This window comes from Balaenoptera musculus, chromosome 6 (assembly GCF_009873245.2).
Source record: "Balaenoptera musculus isolate JJ_BM4_2016_0621 chromosome 6, mBalMus1.pri.v3, whole genome shotgun sequence".
NCBI lineage: Eukaryota > Metazoa > Chordata > Mammalia > Artiodactyla > Balaenopteridae > Balaenoptera > Balaenoptera musculus.
The window spans coordinates 94,202,939-94,216,949 of NC_045790.1; the positions used below are offsets into that span (position 1 = coordinate 94,202,939).

General features: G+C 39.0%; 1 protein-coding gene and 1 pseudogene across 6 annotated transcripts in view; both read right to left on the bottom strand.

Annotated features, from left to right (window-relative positions):
* LOC118896408 lies at positions 1-2,101 on the bottom strand (annotated as a pseudogene).
* Positions 875-14,011, bottom strand: part of ECPAS (Ecm29 proteasome adaptor and scaffold) — a 101,372-nt gene continuing 88,235 nt past the window's right edge. For 3 of the 6 annotated variants that reach the window (XM_036856746.1, XM_036856745.1, XM_036856744.1), the window contains 9 exons: positions 13,672-13,863; positions 12,853-13,061; positions 11,943-11,986; positions 11,654-11,846; positions 9,959-10,097; positions 7,920-8,025; positions 7,553-7,641; positions 5,484-5,555; positions 3,894-4,033 (listed from right to left, as the gene is read on the bottom strand). In XM_036856746.1, coding sequence (XP_036712641.1) covers positions 3,894-4,033; positions 5,484-5,555; positions 7,553-7,641; positions 7,920-8,025; positions 9,959-10,097; positions 11,654-11,846; positions 11,943-11,986; positions 12,853-13,061; positions 13,672-13,863 — 1,184 coding nt within the window. Of the gene's footprint in view, positions 4,034-5,483; positions 5,556-7,552; positions 7,642-7,919; positions 8,026-9,958; positions 10,098-11,653; positions 11,847-11,942; positions 11,987-12,818; positions 13,062-13,671; positions 13,864-14,011 lie in introns of those variants that run through there. The other 3 variants (XM_036856743.1, XM_036856747.1, XR_005020442.1) reach the window with 2 other exon arrangements.

Consider the following 14,011-nt stretch of genomic DNA (forward strand, 5'->3'; position numbering starts at 1 on the left):
TTTAATAAAGTTTTATTTTTCAAAATATACAGTTGGTGGGACCTGTTCACGCATCTTCATCAGCAGCTGGAGCATCTCCACCCTTGGTATTTCTGGTGTAAATTACTTGAGCTCTGTGCTTTGAAACCAGTTTAGTAAGTCCTTTACTAAGGAGCTCCTGAAGGGCTGCCCTGGCCAGGGAACCACAAACTTTCAGTATCTCAGGGACGGCAGCTGGAGTTATAAACTTATAGTTGGGTACTTCTTTAGAGTTTGTCTTATGTTGCTTTGTCAAACAAGACTAGGTTATTGAGCTTGTCCCGAACTTTGCCTTTGGACCACTTCTTCTTTTTGGCCTTGCCCCCAGATTTGTTCACTGGGTCTTTGTCTTTCTTGGCTGACTTTCCAGCATCCTTCTTCTTCTTGTCATTCTTGGGCGACACAGCGAAGCCGGGAGAGCAGCTGCTACCACTGCGCCTCGCTAAGATGTCGGACAAAAAGCCACAGCCTAGAATCTGTTTGGCTATTTACAACATAGGAGGTACCTATAGCTCTGATATTTTATGTGCATAGCCATGTATGTTAATCTTAATCAAAAGCAGATCTGCTTGTTGTTTCTATGTGTTCATCAGGGATTACCTATATCAAAAACTCCAATCTTTCAATGATTGCTTCTCTCCAAGCATTTAACAGCAATTATTCAGATGCCTTGTCTCTGTTTGTGTTTTGCCTTGGAACTCCCAGACACTTAAGCCAACAATTTCTGCTTGGTAGAAGTAGCTCAGAATACTGCAGGCAGTAGGGCTTTTTTTGGTCTTTAAAGTATAACCAGGCACTGCCTTGGAAGTTAACTATTTTCCCAGAGAACCAGTAAAAATTAATGCACCACTTCAAATAACTGATCATGCAGCTTTTATTTACCACTTAATATCTTCTTGGGCATGGGAAGGATTTTTCCTTTCAAGACTACCACATGCTTAGCTAGCTTAGTACATATTGCAGAGGATTCTATGAAGACTTTGCATATAAAATACAAAAATCTGTTACATATACATCCATTTAACAACAGTTTGTACATTACAATGAGTTCCAATGTCAAAATAACTCCCTGTACTTCACAAGCAGCATGAATATATTGTGGCAGCAGCAGATAGAAACTTCCCCCAACGGGCAGACAGTGTTCACACAGTGCAAATGCTACTAGAGCACAGACCAACAAGGTCACATCTTTTTTTCTTTTCTCTTCTCATTAGTGAATACACAAGTAAAAGATGGAAGGGTAAAGCAATGGGGATTTGGTGGCAATCAGTTTTATTGTGCAGGTACACTGTATTACAGGCAGACACACCGGCAATTGTAAATTAGACACAAACATTAATTAAAGAAATGGCTGCTCTTTATCACCAAAAAAGACAATTTTATACTTTGTTTTGATTTCCAATTGCCAAATTTCAGGTACCTCCTTTTCACATATCAATAAATTTGTGATGATCTATCTAGTGTGACGAAATATATTCCAGGAATAAGGAATTCAGTAGACTCTCTAAATCAGTTGCCTATATGACAAGTAGCACTGAATATTCCTAGGGAAAAAAATAATAAAAATCTGTTCCACGTAGCTTTGGGAAATGAAGGCCAAAGATATAAATGTTCACGGGTCCTTTTGCCATTTGTTCACTAATATCAACATTCCACAATGACAAACTCTCAGTTATTAACTCTTTTAAATAAATATGTGTGCCCATGCACACCAACACAAGCTGCATTGGGAGACCATGGCTAATGTTACTAGTTGTACAAATGACTTGGCTGGTCAAGATGAAGGCAGTTAAGTGTAAAACTTAGAAACGTGCTTAGAAAACTAAAACAAATTAATTCAACAGCACTAAGCACTAAGGTTCAAGTATCTTAGCACCTCTCTCAGCACCATGGGAAATTCCCAATATTGAATAACAAAAAGTTTAAAAAGCATAAAATCTGATGAGGTTTTAAACTTGATACGGGCCAAGAGCACAATTCTTGCCCTTACACTCTTACCTTCCAACAATACCTGACCTACATGGCACTCTTGCCTAGGAAGAGTATCCCAGGTACTGTAAATGAAAGTCAGAGAGCACTTCATGGAGGGGGAAATACAGATCTGGAAAACACCAAGTCCTATAAGGACGCAAGCTTTCTGAAAAACACCCAGAGTTGATTTTTCTTCCCCAAGCAAACACCACTCTCAAGTGGAAGTCCACGATAGTTTACCTAAAATTCATGATGCTACTAAAACTCACAATTATATTCAGTACCAGCTAAGAGGATGTTTTCGTAATAAACACTTAAATTTTCATTCGTAAACCCCTTTTCCAAACAGAAGCAACCCCAGAACATAGCATATGCAGCTAGGTTTAGGTACTATCTATGGCAGTGTTTTTCAAACTGTGAGTAACAACCCATTTATGAGTCAGGAAATGAATTTAGTGGGTCTGAAAGAGCATTCAAAACGGTGGTGGGGAGTTGGCGGGGAGGGATCAAAGCAGATCACACATAGTATGTACCATTTCACAAAACATTTTATTTCAGTTAAAGATTTTATATTCCTTCTTTGTTTCTCTCTCCCTCCCTCCCTCCCCTCCACCCCACACACACTGTTCTGGGTCATGATGAAAAAAGTTTTACTATGGGTCACAGTCAAGAAAATTTTAAATACTTTGGTTAATAGAGACCACAAAAAATAACAACACGGAGTTTCCACCCTGGTGTTACTATCAGCATGGGGTCAGTATTGAGTGTAAGCCAATTTTGTGCTTGGAATCCAAGGTGAGCTAGAGAGTTCTCCTTTTACTTTAATAAACACTTATGTTAAATTTGTTTTTTCCCCTTACCCTACATCCTTAGGCAGGGGCCTGAGCAGCATAAGGAAAGGAAGAAACCCTAGCTGCAATTATTTACTTTGAAAGGTATCAGGTTATTCACAGATGGCTAATTAAAATGTTTTCCTTTCTATCCCATAGTCGTGACTGTTAGCATAAAAGCGGGTAGAAAATTTTAATTTGTCTTTACCGTTCTGAGATTATAAATGGTCTAAACTAAGCAGTCACGATTTCGTTGTTGGTTTGTGTTTTGCAAAATACATAACAGACAAAATGAACAATCTTGTCCTAATCTACCTTCATCTGCTTATAAAAGGAGGATGATTACATGGAGACCAAATTTTCCCTCCATCTCAACCTGTAAGGTTGGTAGATAATCATTTTCTAAAAACCAATCATCTAAACAAATGACAAGACAATGTTCAACTTCTGAATTGCAAGAATCCAGTGGTGCTTACATAACGGGTCAGTTCAGTTCTGGTGCCAGGACTGCTGTACCATCTCATCTTGGGAGTTTCTCAGGTAGGCCAGGGTCAGCACTGATTAGCAGCAGGTTGTAAAAGAAAGTGTCCTGGGCAGGTCATCCATCACCCAGGTTCCAGCCTCGGCACAGGCCTCTGAAAGGAAGCTACGTCATCTCATAACCTGTTTCTTCAGGTGTAAAGAAGGGGGTTAAACTAAGTAGTTGATACAGCCCCTTCCTGAAATAACTTTTTAAAATTTGGATGCAGTTCTAAGATTTTTATGCAGCTTCCTCTGCAACTTTGTCTATTCCTTTAATAACAGCTTTAACTCTTTCAACAGCTATTTCTGTCAGTTTCACCTATAACCACCTCTCAAATATCCAAGGTTCCATTTAGCTTATTCAGCCCAGATACTTTTAAAACATCAAGTAAAATAAAGCTAATAAGGAACAAAATTTAAGGCATTTTTTTTTTTTTATTTCAGCCAAGGAATGATGCATGCTACAGATTAATCTTTACTTTTCCCCACAAAGAATACCACCATTTCAACCCCCAATGAACATGGCACTTGTTTGTTTCTTCCCCTTCTAATTTATTCCAGATTTTCAAGTGTTTTCTTCAGTAACGATGCTTTCTCCTGCAGCTCAGGTCTGCTGTCTGTCTCCATAGTTGCTAAAGACTCAATCAGGAGCACTCTGCATTCAGATGTCAAACTTTCCCACTGTTTAGATTCTGAATGGAAAGAGAAAGAACAACAAAAGAATCCTTATAGAAGAAGCAAGCAGAGAATCCAAAACTATTCTTTCTGCTTTTCTTCCACATATCCTATCCCCCAAAATAAATGCAAAGCAACCCCGTGGTAACAGTTCTATATATAATGATCACAGGTTTAAGAGTTGTCTCCAAACCTAATTACTGACAATAACCTGAGGGCCAATCAGGGAGTTTCATCCTCTGTCCCCAGAGCCGGTGGGACAAAGAGAAAGAAGGGAGCCTGAAGCCAACTGGGAAGCAGGAAGTATTAAGGCAGGGCACACAGTAACAAAAAAGCTATTTCAGCAATTGAGCTGAATATATCTTTGTAAGATATGCTCAGTAAAAAAAAATCCTCAATAAATTTCATAACTGCAAAGACAGTTTGAACAGATGACACTTTATTACTCCTTTAAGAAAAGCATCAGAGAACTACAGGCATACTCAAAATATTAGAAATTCATAAAGTACATCAGATCCTAAATCTTGTTTATGAGGTTCTGATACTTTCTGGCAATGTGGTTTCAGGCAAGTTATTTCACTGTTGAGCTTCATTTTCCTCATCTAGAATATATTCATACATATTTGGCAAACTGTGAGAATTCAGAGATATATCTAAGTGTCTAGCTCTTCTACTTCAACAAGGAAAAAAGGGATTATGAGACGTGTAGTGTCGCTGAGTCTAAACGGCCTGTTTTATGGAGCCCTGACAGAGGTGCTTGAATTGCTAAGCAAACACAGAGACAGAAGGAGAAACAGCAGATACACAATGCTCTAGAGAAAAGTGTTCCATATTCCCCATTCTTCATCCACGTGGTTAAAATAATAAAAAGAGGAAAATGAAAAACGAAAAGAGGCCTCCTTTTGAAATCAGTAACAGATACACCACTGGAGAAAATGCTAACAGTCTTCTTTTACCAGTGATAGAACAGACCATTAGACGAAATCTGCTTCTTTGCAAGACGGTTTAAAAAAAGGAAAACAGAAAAAAAAAATAGGATTAAGAAAACTGCTATCAAATTCGATGACTCAGGTAGATAATTGTTAAATGTTCTCCTAACTCCACTTTTCAGTGTCATTGTTTATTTACATGCGTATAGTGAGCTCTGTTCTGCCACTGTCAGCCTCTTGCTGTAATTAACCAAGATTAACTCAAGATTCACAATGGAAACCAAAACTTCATTGAGATAACCATAGCTTCATAATGCATTAAAAAGTATATAAAATAAAAGAGTACCAAATTTAACACTTCATAAAATTGGAAGGTTTTAGCTATGCATATTCCACTTCCATGTACAAATATATTAATTTACATTTTGGAGTATATGCTTATTAAAAACAACAACAGAAAATTAAAAAAATTCCAAAAACATATGCCATAAAGTCTCCTGGCTTTCCGGTCCTCCAATGAGAAGTATCAAGAACTCACCTTCAAGTTTTTTAAGCAGCAATTCTAACACAGATAAAGCTTCTGTTCTCACAGATGAGTAGGTCTTATTTTCTAAGAAGAAAATCAAATAGTTCACATTATTTGTTTTATATATGCCTTACAAACAGAACATCTAAGATTAAGTTGGTGTTACCAAAAGAAAGATGTTCAGAAATTATAAATTCAGGGAAAGATACACGTGCTCCTAAGTAAGCTTCCCTTAGCCAATTATCATCAAATACTTGAAATGTGCTATATGTCCACATTCCTTACTTAAAAAAAAAAAGCTGTCAAATATACCAAATATACCAATCTCCACAACAAATGGCAATATTTAAAGGACCCATTTTAGAAGTTGACTTCACAGGATACCTAAGAAAGGTCTTTAGGTTTGCATGACCTCTTCATGTTACCAAAGAACATTACATCACCCAGGGGTAAGGCCAACTTAGGGACACCTGGCTGCGACCCGACCCTGTGAAGACTAGTTTCTCAGCTGCCAGTTATTTATCCAAAAGCATGCGGCTACCTCCAAGAATCATAACTGAAATATGCTTCCTTGGTGTCTACTCTAGACACAGCATCTAGTTCACAGTGAAACTGTTTACTGAAAAAACTAACACACAACCAGACCCGAGACAAAGGAGGCAAAAGATGAGCTTATAACAGGCTGTCATGCTACGAAGTACGCAAACGCTTAAAAGAATGGTGGCGAGCCAGCAATAGGACACAGAAGACAGCTTGAAGAGGCTTCCACTGGCCAAATCTGGGATAATTTGAGCAACAAGTTAATTAAGGAAAATAATTATAAACAAAGGGGAAAATAAAGGAATCCATGAATCAATATGGATAACAGATAAATAAAGAGTTCGAGAGAGGGAGGGACCTTGCTTATGGGAGGATGCCAACTGTCAAATGGTAAATGTGGAAGAAGTGCTAGAGTTGGAAAATCATCTTAGTAAAAGCTGGTTCAGGAAAAACCCATCAATGCATGTTAAGTCCAAAGGAGATACTTTGAAGAGGAGCAGGTTATCTGAATGGTCTTACACTTAAAGTGTGTTTCCACAGGCTGCTTATCAGACAGAAGGGGGAAAAATAGTAACCATACAGCAGAGGAAACTGAGTAGTACCTTGACCAGGGAATCAAAATTAATGCTGCCAATGAGGGCAGGTGGACACTGTGTGCCTCCTGATGTGAGAGGACATAACATCACTTATAGAGCAGCCCTACTGGGAACTCATAACCTGGATCTCATCACAAGGAAACATCAGACAAACACCAAATGAGAAACATTGTAGTTTTAAGTGGGGGGAGGGGGAGGCTTTTCTTCAAAATTGTCAGTGTCACATAAGACAAAGAAAGGCTGAGGAAGTGTTCCAGATTAAAGGAGACTACAACGATACGACAAGTAAATTCACTAAATGATTCCGGACTGGATTCCTTAATGGAGGAGAGGAAAAAATTATATAAAGAACATTACTGAGTCAACTGAAAACCCGGAATATGAATGGTTAAAAAATACTGCATCAATGTTATACTATCTAAAGTTGGTATGTAAAAGAAGGCACACTAAAGAATTTAGGAGGAAAGGGGCAAGATGTAAGCAATATACTTTTTTTTTTTTTTTTTTTTTTTTTTTTTTTAAAGACCTGTATGCAGAAAACTATAAGCAATATACTTTCAAATGGTTGAGGAAAAAGTATGTATACAGAAGTGCAAGTAATAAAGTAAGTGGTGCAAAATGTTAACAGGTGACTTTGGGTAAAGGATATACAAGAATTACATGCATTATTATTGTAACTTTTCTGTAAGTTTGAAATTATTTCCAAGTACAGGGTTTTAAAAAATACTGGTCACAAAGGTTTTTCTAATCTAGGTGTTGAAATCCTAAATTAACAGTTCCAGATTAATACATTCCAGTTTGGGGGCACATATTGAGTATATTAAATAGGAGAGTTCAGTAGTCGTTCCATAAATTTAGTTCCTAGCACAAGGCAGGGAATGTTTGAAGCTTAACTCCTTGAGCTTTAAAATGAACACTCCTTATCTATGTCAATTTACCACTCACCTAAAGAATATGTGATTGATTTACAAGTTTCAAGCAGAATTTCAGCCAGAGCCTCAGGATCTGCATGTTCTTCTTCTAAAAGCATTAATCTGTACAAATCAGAAAGCAAGATACAAATACTAGTTATTAAGAAACATTCCAAAACCTTTCTGGCACAAACAATTTCGATCTGTATATATTGCTTTATGATGTCACTTTAGCTTTTAGTTTTAAAATTTGAAAGAATTCCACTGCAGCAGAAACTAACACAGCATTGTAAAGCAATTATACTCCAATAAAGATGTTAAAAAAAAATCCACTGATTATATATAAAATGCTAAGGGGAAGGGGAAGGTGAAATAAATGACTGAACTATGAAGCAAATTACCCCTGAAAAAAGGCATTCATTGACTGTAGGACTCCCAGCTGCACTTTCCACGTGCTGAGTTTCAGCTGCTCACACATCAGTTTGCAAAGCTCTTGACGATAACAACCTGGAAAAAAAGAACGGGGCAGAGCAGGACAGAGCATGTGAAGGAGCAAGAGACAGAGCAAGTGAGGGGAAGACAGAGAGACAGAGAGAGACAGGGACAGAGAGGGATAGACGGAGAGAGAGAGAGAAGGGGAGAGGAAAAATTAAAACAACAAATGCCTTTAATTAAAGCCATGACATTTCGGAAACACTTCAGCATGACTTTATGCCCAATTCCCACAAACTTCCCTGATCAGAAACACCCCCTCCCCCCAAAATCCTATATATCTGTTCATAAGTGTTCTTTGTCAAGGCAATATCCTTTTCTAAGGAACTGACACAGAGTCTAAACCACACTGCCTTTTCCCCATAAAACACCCTGAATGACAGCCAAAGAGAGCAGAACTCTGGAGGCTCACAAGCTTCTGCATGTTGTAGGCTTAACAAGAGTTAACGGTGCTTTATCCAAACCTGTTATGCCAACTGCACTTGTTGTTATAATTATATAATTAATATTATGCTAAGTGATGAAACAGGAGTGTAAAGCTCAACAAAGTAGTTATTTTTTAAATGCTGCAGAATTTAGTATGGTTCACAAATGTAAAGATGGATGAGGGTAAAAAAATCTACAATTCTGCACTTGAATTGCTTCCTAAGAGACTGTAATTTCTTTCTCCACTATAAAGAAACAAAACCAGAAACTGAAGATGATACATTATGAGTAAGACGTATACGAGAAGCCAGTGTGGACCAAATCCTCAAAGGCCCTGGCCCTTCCCCCAGATGATAACCAATCCAGCAAAGGTACATTTCTGTTCCTTATACTAAAACTGCTTTGTGTATGTATCATGTTTTTATATAATTCCCGACTTTAACTTCTTCTACCTATCAAGCAAAAGTTAGTAGTCCTAATGATGTCAAATAAGTGGACTTCCACTGCAGTCCATAACATAATACCAAGAAATAAGACCTCTTACAAATCTGTATCTTTTGGAAAACCCTCCCTATACATAGCAAATATACTTCCTGAAGTTCACACAAAGGATGGCAAGGCTCAAAGACAATCTTAAGCCTGATTTTAGAAACACCCAATCACAGTCAACAATACTTTTCATAACACTCATGAATATTAAGATGTAGGATGCCGTGCAGGAACCAACACAAGGCGAACTCCTACTAACTACAACCCAATCCAACAGTAAAGGTTTACTCTTTATTTACTTAACCCTTTGGAAAGATATGTTCAATTCTGGAAAACTCTCAGAAAGTTTCAAGTTTCTCAGGGAAATAGAGATTTCATTTGCTTATTGAAGATTTGGCAACAAGGCCATTAATTTTGAGATGAAGAGACCTCACTAATAAGTTCTGTGGATTCCTCTGAATACAGCACCATAAAGAAGAGTAAAAGAATTCGTTTTATAGTCAAACCATCTACATAAAATGTATCATGGTTGTTATGGGCTGAGCTGTGTCCCACAGACTCACATGTTGACATCCTAACCCCAAGTACCTCAGAATGTGACTGAGTTGGGAGACAGGGTTTTAAAGAGACCATTAGGGTGGGCCCTAACCCAAGACGACTGGTGTCCTTATAAGAATGTACTGGACACAGAGACATGGATGGCCATTTACAAGCCAAGGAGACAGGGCTCAAAAGAAACCAACACTGCTGACACCTTGATCTCAGACTTCTAGTCTCCAAAATTGTGAGAAAATGCAGTTCCCTGGTTGAAGTCACCCAGTCTGTTGTACTGTGTTACAGCAGCCCTAGAAAACTAACAGTCAATGAGATTATCTGCCAACGTAGGAGTAAAATATATACTGGATAATTCTCGCCGTTAATCAGTCAGGCTCTACAAGAAACAGCAGCTATAACTCGTCACACGGAACACCTTTGCTGTCATGAAGTAACCCCTGGCCACAGCACTTCTTCAAATGCAGGTTCTGCTGCTTACGTTGGGTCTCCACATTTCGGGGCCAGGCTTTGCCCAGGCCCTCAAAGGCTCCCAGCAGAGATTCCAGCTGGAGCTCCTTTTCCTTCTCATTCTCATCTTCATTTTTGGTTGTCTGGACTCCAATGCTTTCAGGTGAGTTCTAGGACATGTCAAAAAAAAAAGGAAAGCAAACTTTAATTTTTTTTTCCTTCAAAGTTACAGGCATACTATTAAAACAATCAGGGTACCAGAGTACGAAATGTTAACCAAGAATTAAATGCTACAGTCTCTACCATGAGTTTTTCTATTTGTAAAAAGATTTTGTAACAGGAGTACTACAACCTCTCCAATAAATTTCGGAAATCCTCTAAAGGAATCTGTAGGAAAAGGTGAAAAAAATACCATATATGTAGTATTTTGAGTACAACATAAAAAAGACTTGCATTAGAATCACGGAATTAAAGGAGGAAGAACCCGGTAATAATCTAAATCCAAACTCCTTCTTAATAAGATATGGAAACAGGCAGAGAAGTGACCTGTCCAGCAAGCTGGTGATACAGGCTCCCAAATCCATACACTATCACTATGTATGTAACAGAAATTGTTTTTCTGAGAGTTGATTATTTTACTTTGAATTTATTTTTCTTACTGTTTTTATTTTTTTTTACAAATCTTTATTGGAGTATAATTGCTTCGCAATACTGTGTTAGTTTCTGTTGTACAACAAAGTGAATCAGCCGTATGAATACATATATCCCCATTTCCCCTCCCTCTTAACAGAAATTATTTAAACAGCTTTTTTACAACAGCAAATTAGCAGCAACACAAGAAACAGAATGAGAATGCTATTTAAAATTTTTCATGTTTCACAAAAAAGTAAATAGGTAAACCATACTCTTCTTTCTTTGAACCAGTGCCCAACCTTTAAAAACAAGCACTTCATTTTCCAAATGAAACCAAAGTCTGCTTTTGATCAAAGTCCCCCAGCACGTGGCAGAGTCTGTCTTCACTCTGGGGTGCCCGGGGTGGCTGCAGCACATGCTGTCAAGGCAAAGCTCATCAGCAGCAAGACAGGGACTGTCCGCCCACTCCAACACCACTCTCGGGAACGCACCGCTCCCATGGCCCTGAGGTTCCCGGCTCGCAGGATGAAACCCTTGCAATAAACTCATCGTTCTGCTTTTGTTTTTTAAAAAGACAAAAAACAGCCACCCTTCTCCCATGGAGGGGAAACGGATACCTAGAATGAAGACTACTATTGCCAGCCTCACCTGCAGCCAGGTGTGGCCACCCGGCTAAGCACTGGCCAGTGGGATAGAAGTGAAAGGGCCCTGTAGCAGCTTCCAGGAACTCTCCTTAAGAGAGAACTGACATACCTACTTTGATTCTTCATCCTTTCTTCATCTCCTCTGCCATCACCCACCTGGAATGCAGATACACGGTGGACCATGAAGACAATGGCCACACCCCAGGGAAGGCAGAGCTGGGAGCCGCAAAGAACCAGACTCCCTAAACTCTTCTGTGAGAGACTAACGTCTACCTTGTTTGAAGCCATGATATGTGGGGATTTTTCTGCTATTTGCAGCTACACGAATCCTACTAAAATATGCAAACAGGACACAGGAAAATCTTTTCCTTCTTTCTTTCCTTTTTTTTTTTTTTTTTTTTAATTTTTTTAAGTATAAACCAGACCTGAAAGGATATGGCGATCATTACCTTCTTGATGAGAGGTATGACAATGTCAGCAAACTCCTGGAATCTGTCTTCTTTGGTGGCCTTTAAGACATCCCCTGCACAGCTGATTGCTGCAATCTTGTATTTGGGATTCTCTTTGCAACACTCCTTCAGAACAGCCTGGAGGATTTCACTGGCGCCAGGCTGACTGGGCACAGGCTTCTCCAGCTCTGCACTGCAGGATCCATACAAAAGCATCACAACAGTTAACAAAGGCTGCAGCTTTCACGTGCAGTTTAAGAAATGGCATCTTCACTGAAGGAACATTTACCTGCAAGCTGTCACCACACAGGCAATGGCTTTCAACAGTTCTTCCTAAAGGGTTGAAAGATGAGGGAATACTATTAAGCAAACGTGTCATTTACGTACACTGTACATGACTATAATTACCTCATAAATTTTTAAAAATTATGACAACAAAAATTAACCAGAGTCACCATATCTTTGACACACTTGACTGTTTAACAAGCACATCCACAGAGTTTTACTCCAAACCACGGAAGCAGGGTAACTGTCTTCCTCTCCATTTCATAAAGCCTGGAGAACCAACTCGCCCAAGGTCACAGAGGCAGAAGCGTCAACAATGGAATCAGAACTGTGTCTGACTCCTAGACCCGTACTTCGTCTACAGTTCTGCACTGGCCACTACTGGCTTCTACCACGTCAACCAGACGGTATATGAGGCCACAGTCTCGCGCTCCCCACTGAGTAGTCACTATGTATAACCTACCATCACCCTTGTATAAAAAATGACTTTTACTAATTCAGAGGCCCCAGAGATGGGCATCCTCAGCCCGGGGTTTAGACACAGCTTGCCTTGCTACTCAATTTCACATATGCCCAAATTCTGATTTGTTCATGCGGTCAACAGGGACAAAAGGGTGACCACTTGGTTTAAGACTTCTCTCGGAAAGCTGAACATGATAAATAAAAATCAACCTCCAGCACTACTGTGCAGTATTCAAGGACACGTGGGTTATACTTTGATGAAATATCACATTTAATCAGGCAAAGTTTACCCAAAGCTTCCCAACTGCCCAGGAAATCTGGTTTACAAAAACAACCCATCTGATGTCCCACAAAACAACATTCTAATTTTTAAAGAAAATGAAAAATGAAAGATGAAGTCATAATCCTTTAAGGATACCTTAAATTTAACTGGGCATGAATGGTTCCTTTACCTTTCCTGCCCATGTTCGTCCAGCTAGGCCTTGCAGTAATGCGGTCAGTATCATTCCCAGATACGGAGGTACCAGGGAGCTGGTTTGTTTTGCAATTGATGCCATGGCAATTGCACCCTGGGCTTTCATTTTCCAGGACTGAGACTGTAAAGCCTTCTGGGTGATAGTAATCAACTCCTGCAGGTATAACCGAATGCCACCAAAGGAACCTAAAGCAAAATTAAAAGCAACTCTTAAGTGACCAAAAAAAAAAAAAAAAATATATATATATATATATATATATATATAAACTAACTGATTTTTCTTTTCTAAGTCTGGAATAAAAGTCAGTGACCATCAATCTACAGCAGTGATTCTCAACGGTTACACCACATTACTCTCTGAAAGGGAGAGAAAGTGGGTGGTGGTGTGAGAAATCTTTACAACAGCAGGACGTTATGAACTGGATATGTCCGCAGGAGGGCTCTCGTCCACGAACGCGTGTCAAGGTGAAGAGCAGAGTGGAGAAGCACTACTCTAAAATAATACTCAAGGCAACACAAAAATCACTGCTCATTCTCAACTGAAATAAGCAAAGCTCTGCTTCGCTTGGGCAGTTTCTATTCTCTCATATGGGCAGCAATGAGGGAGGAAAGAAAAGAGCTCTGAGCGTCAACCTGAGAACTTGGAAATTTGAATGGGCTGAGAACCCAATGGGACACACATTGTTAAGGTCCCAGGAAAGTAACTACAGAAGTCTATGAATAAAAAAATATGAGTTAAAAATTTCAACTGTGGTTCTTAAGAAACAGGTTTAATTCACAGGCACTGTTTACTAACCAGGTACATTTTCCTGCCATACTTCAGTCCATAAATTACATTCTTCTTTTTCTGCTTTCTCCTCATCAGCAATTTCATGCATGCCTAGGAATGCCAAAGGCAGAACTTCTTTGGCATGGTTCTTCAGTACATCAGGGCTGTACCGTCCAATAGCATGAATAGTCAGAGCACAAGAGGTCTTGTAGATGGGTTCTAAAGAGAAGCAGAAAAAAACAATCTTTATGACACTTACTGTGTTTAAGGGTAACTGATCAAAACAGACCATTGCTCGGCTTGTACCACAGCAAAACAAACCAGTAAAATCAATCAGAAATGTTCCTAGCAAACCACATAAAATCAG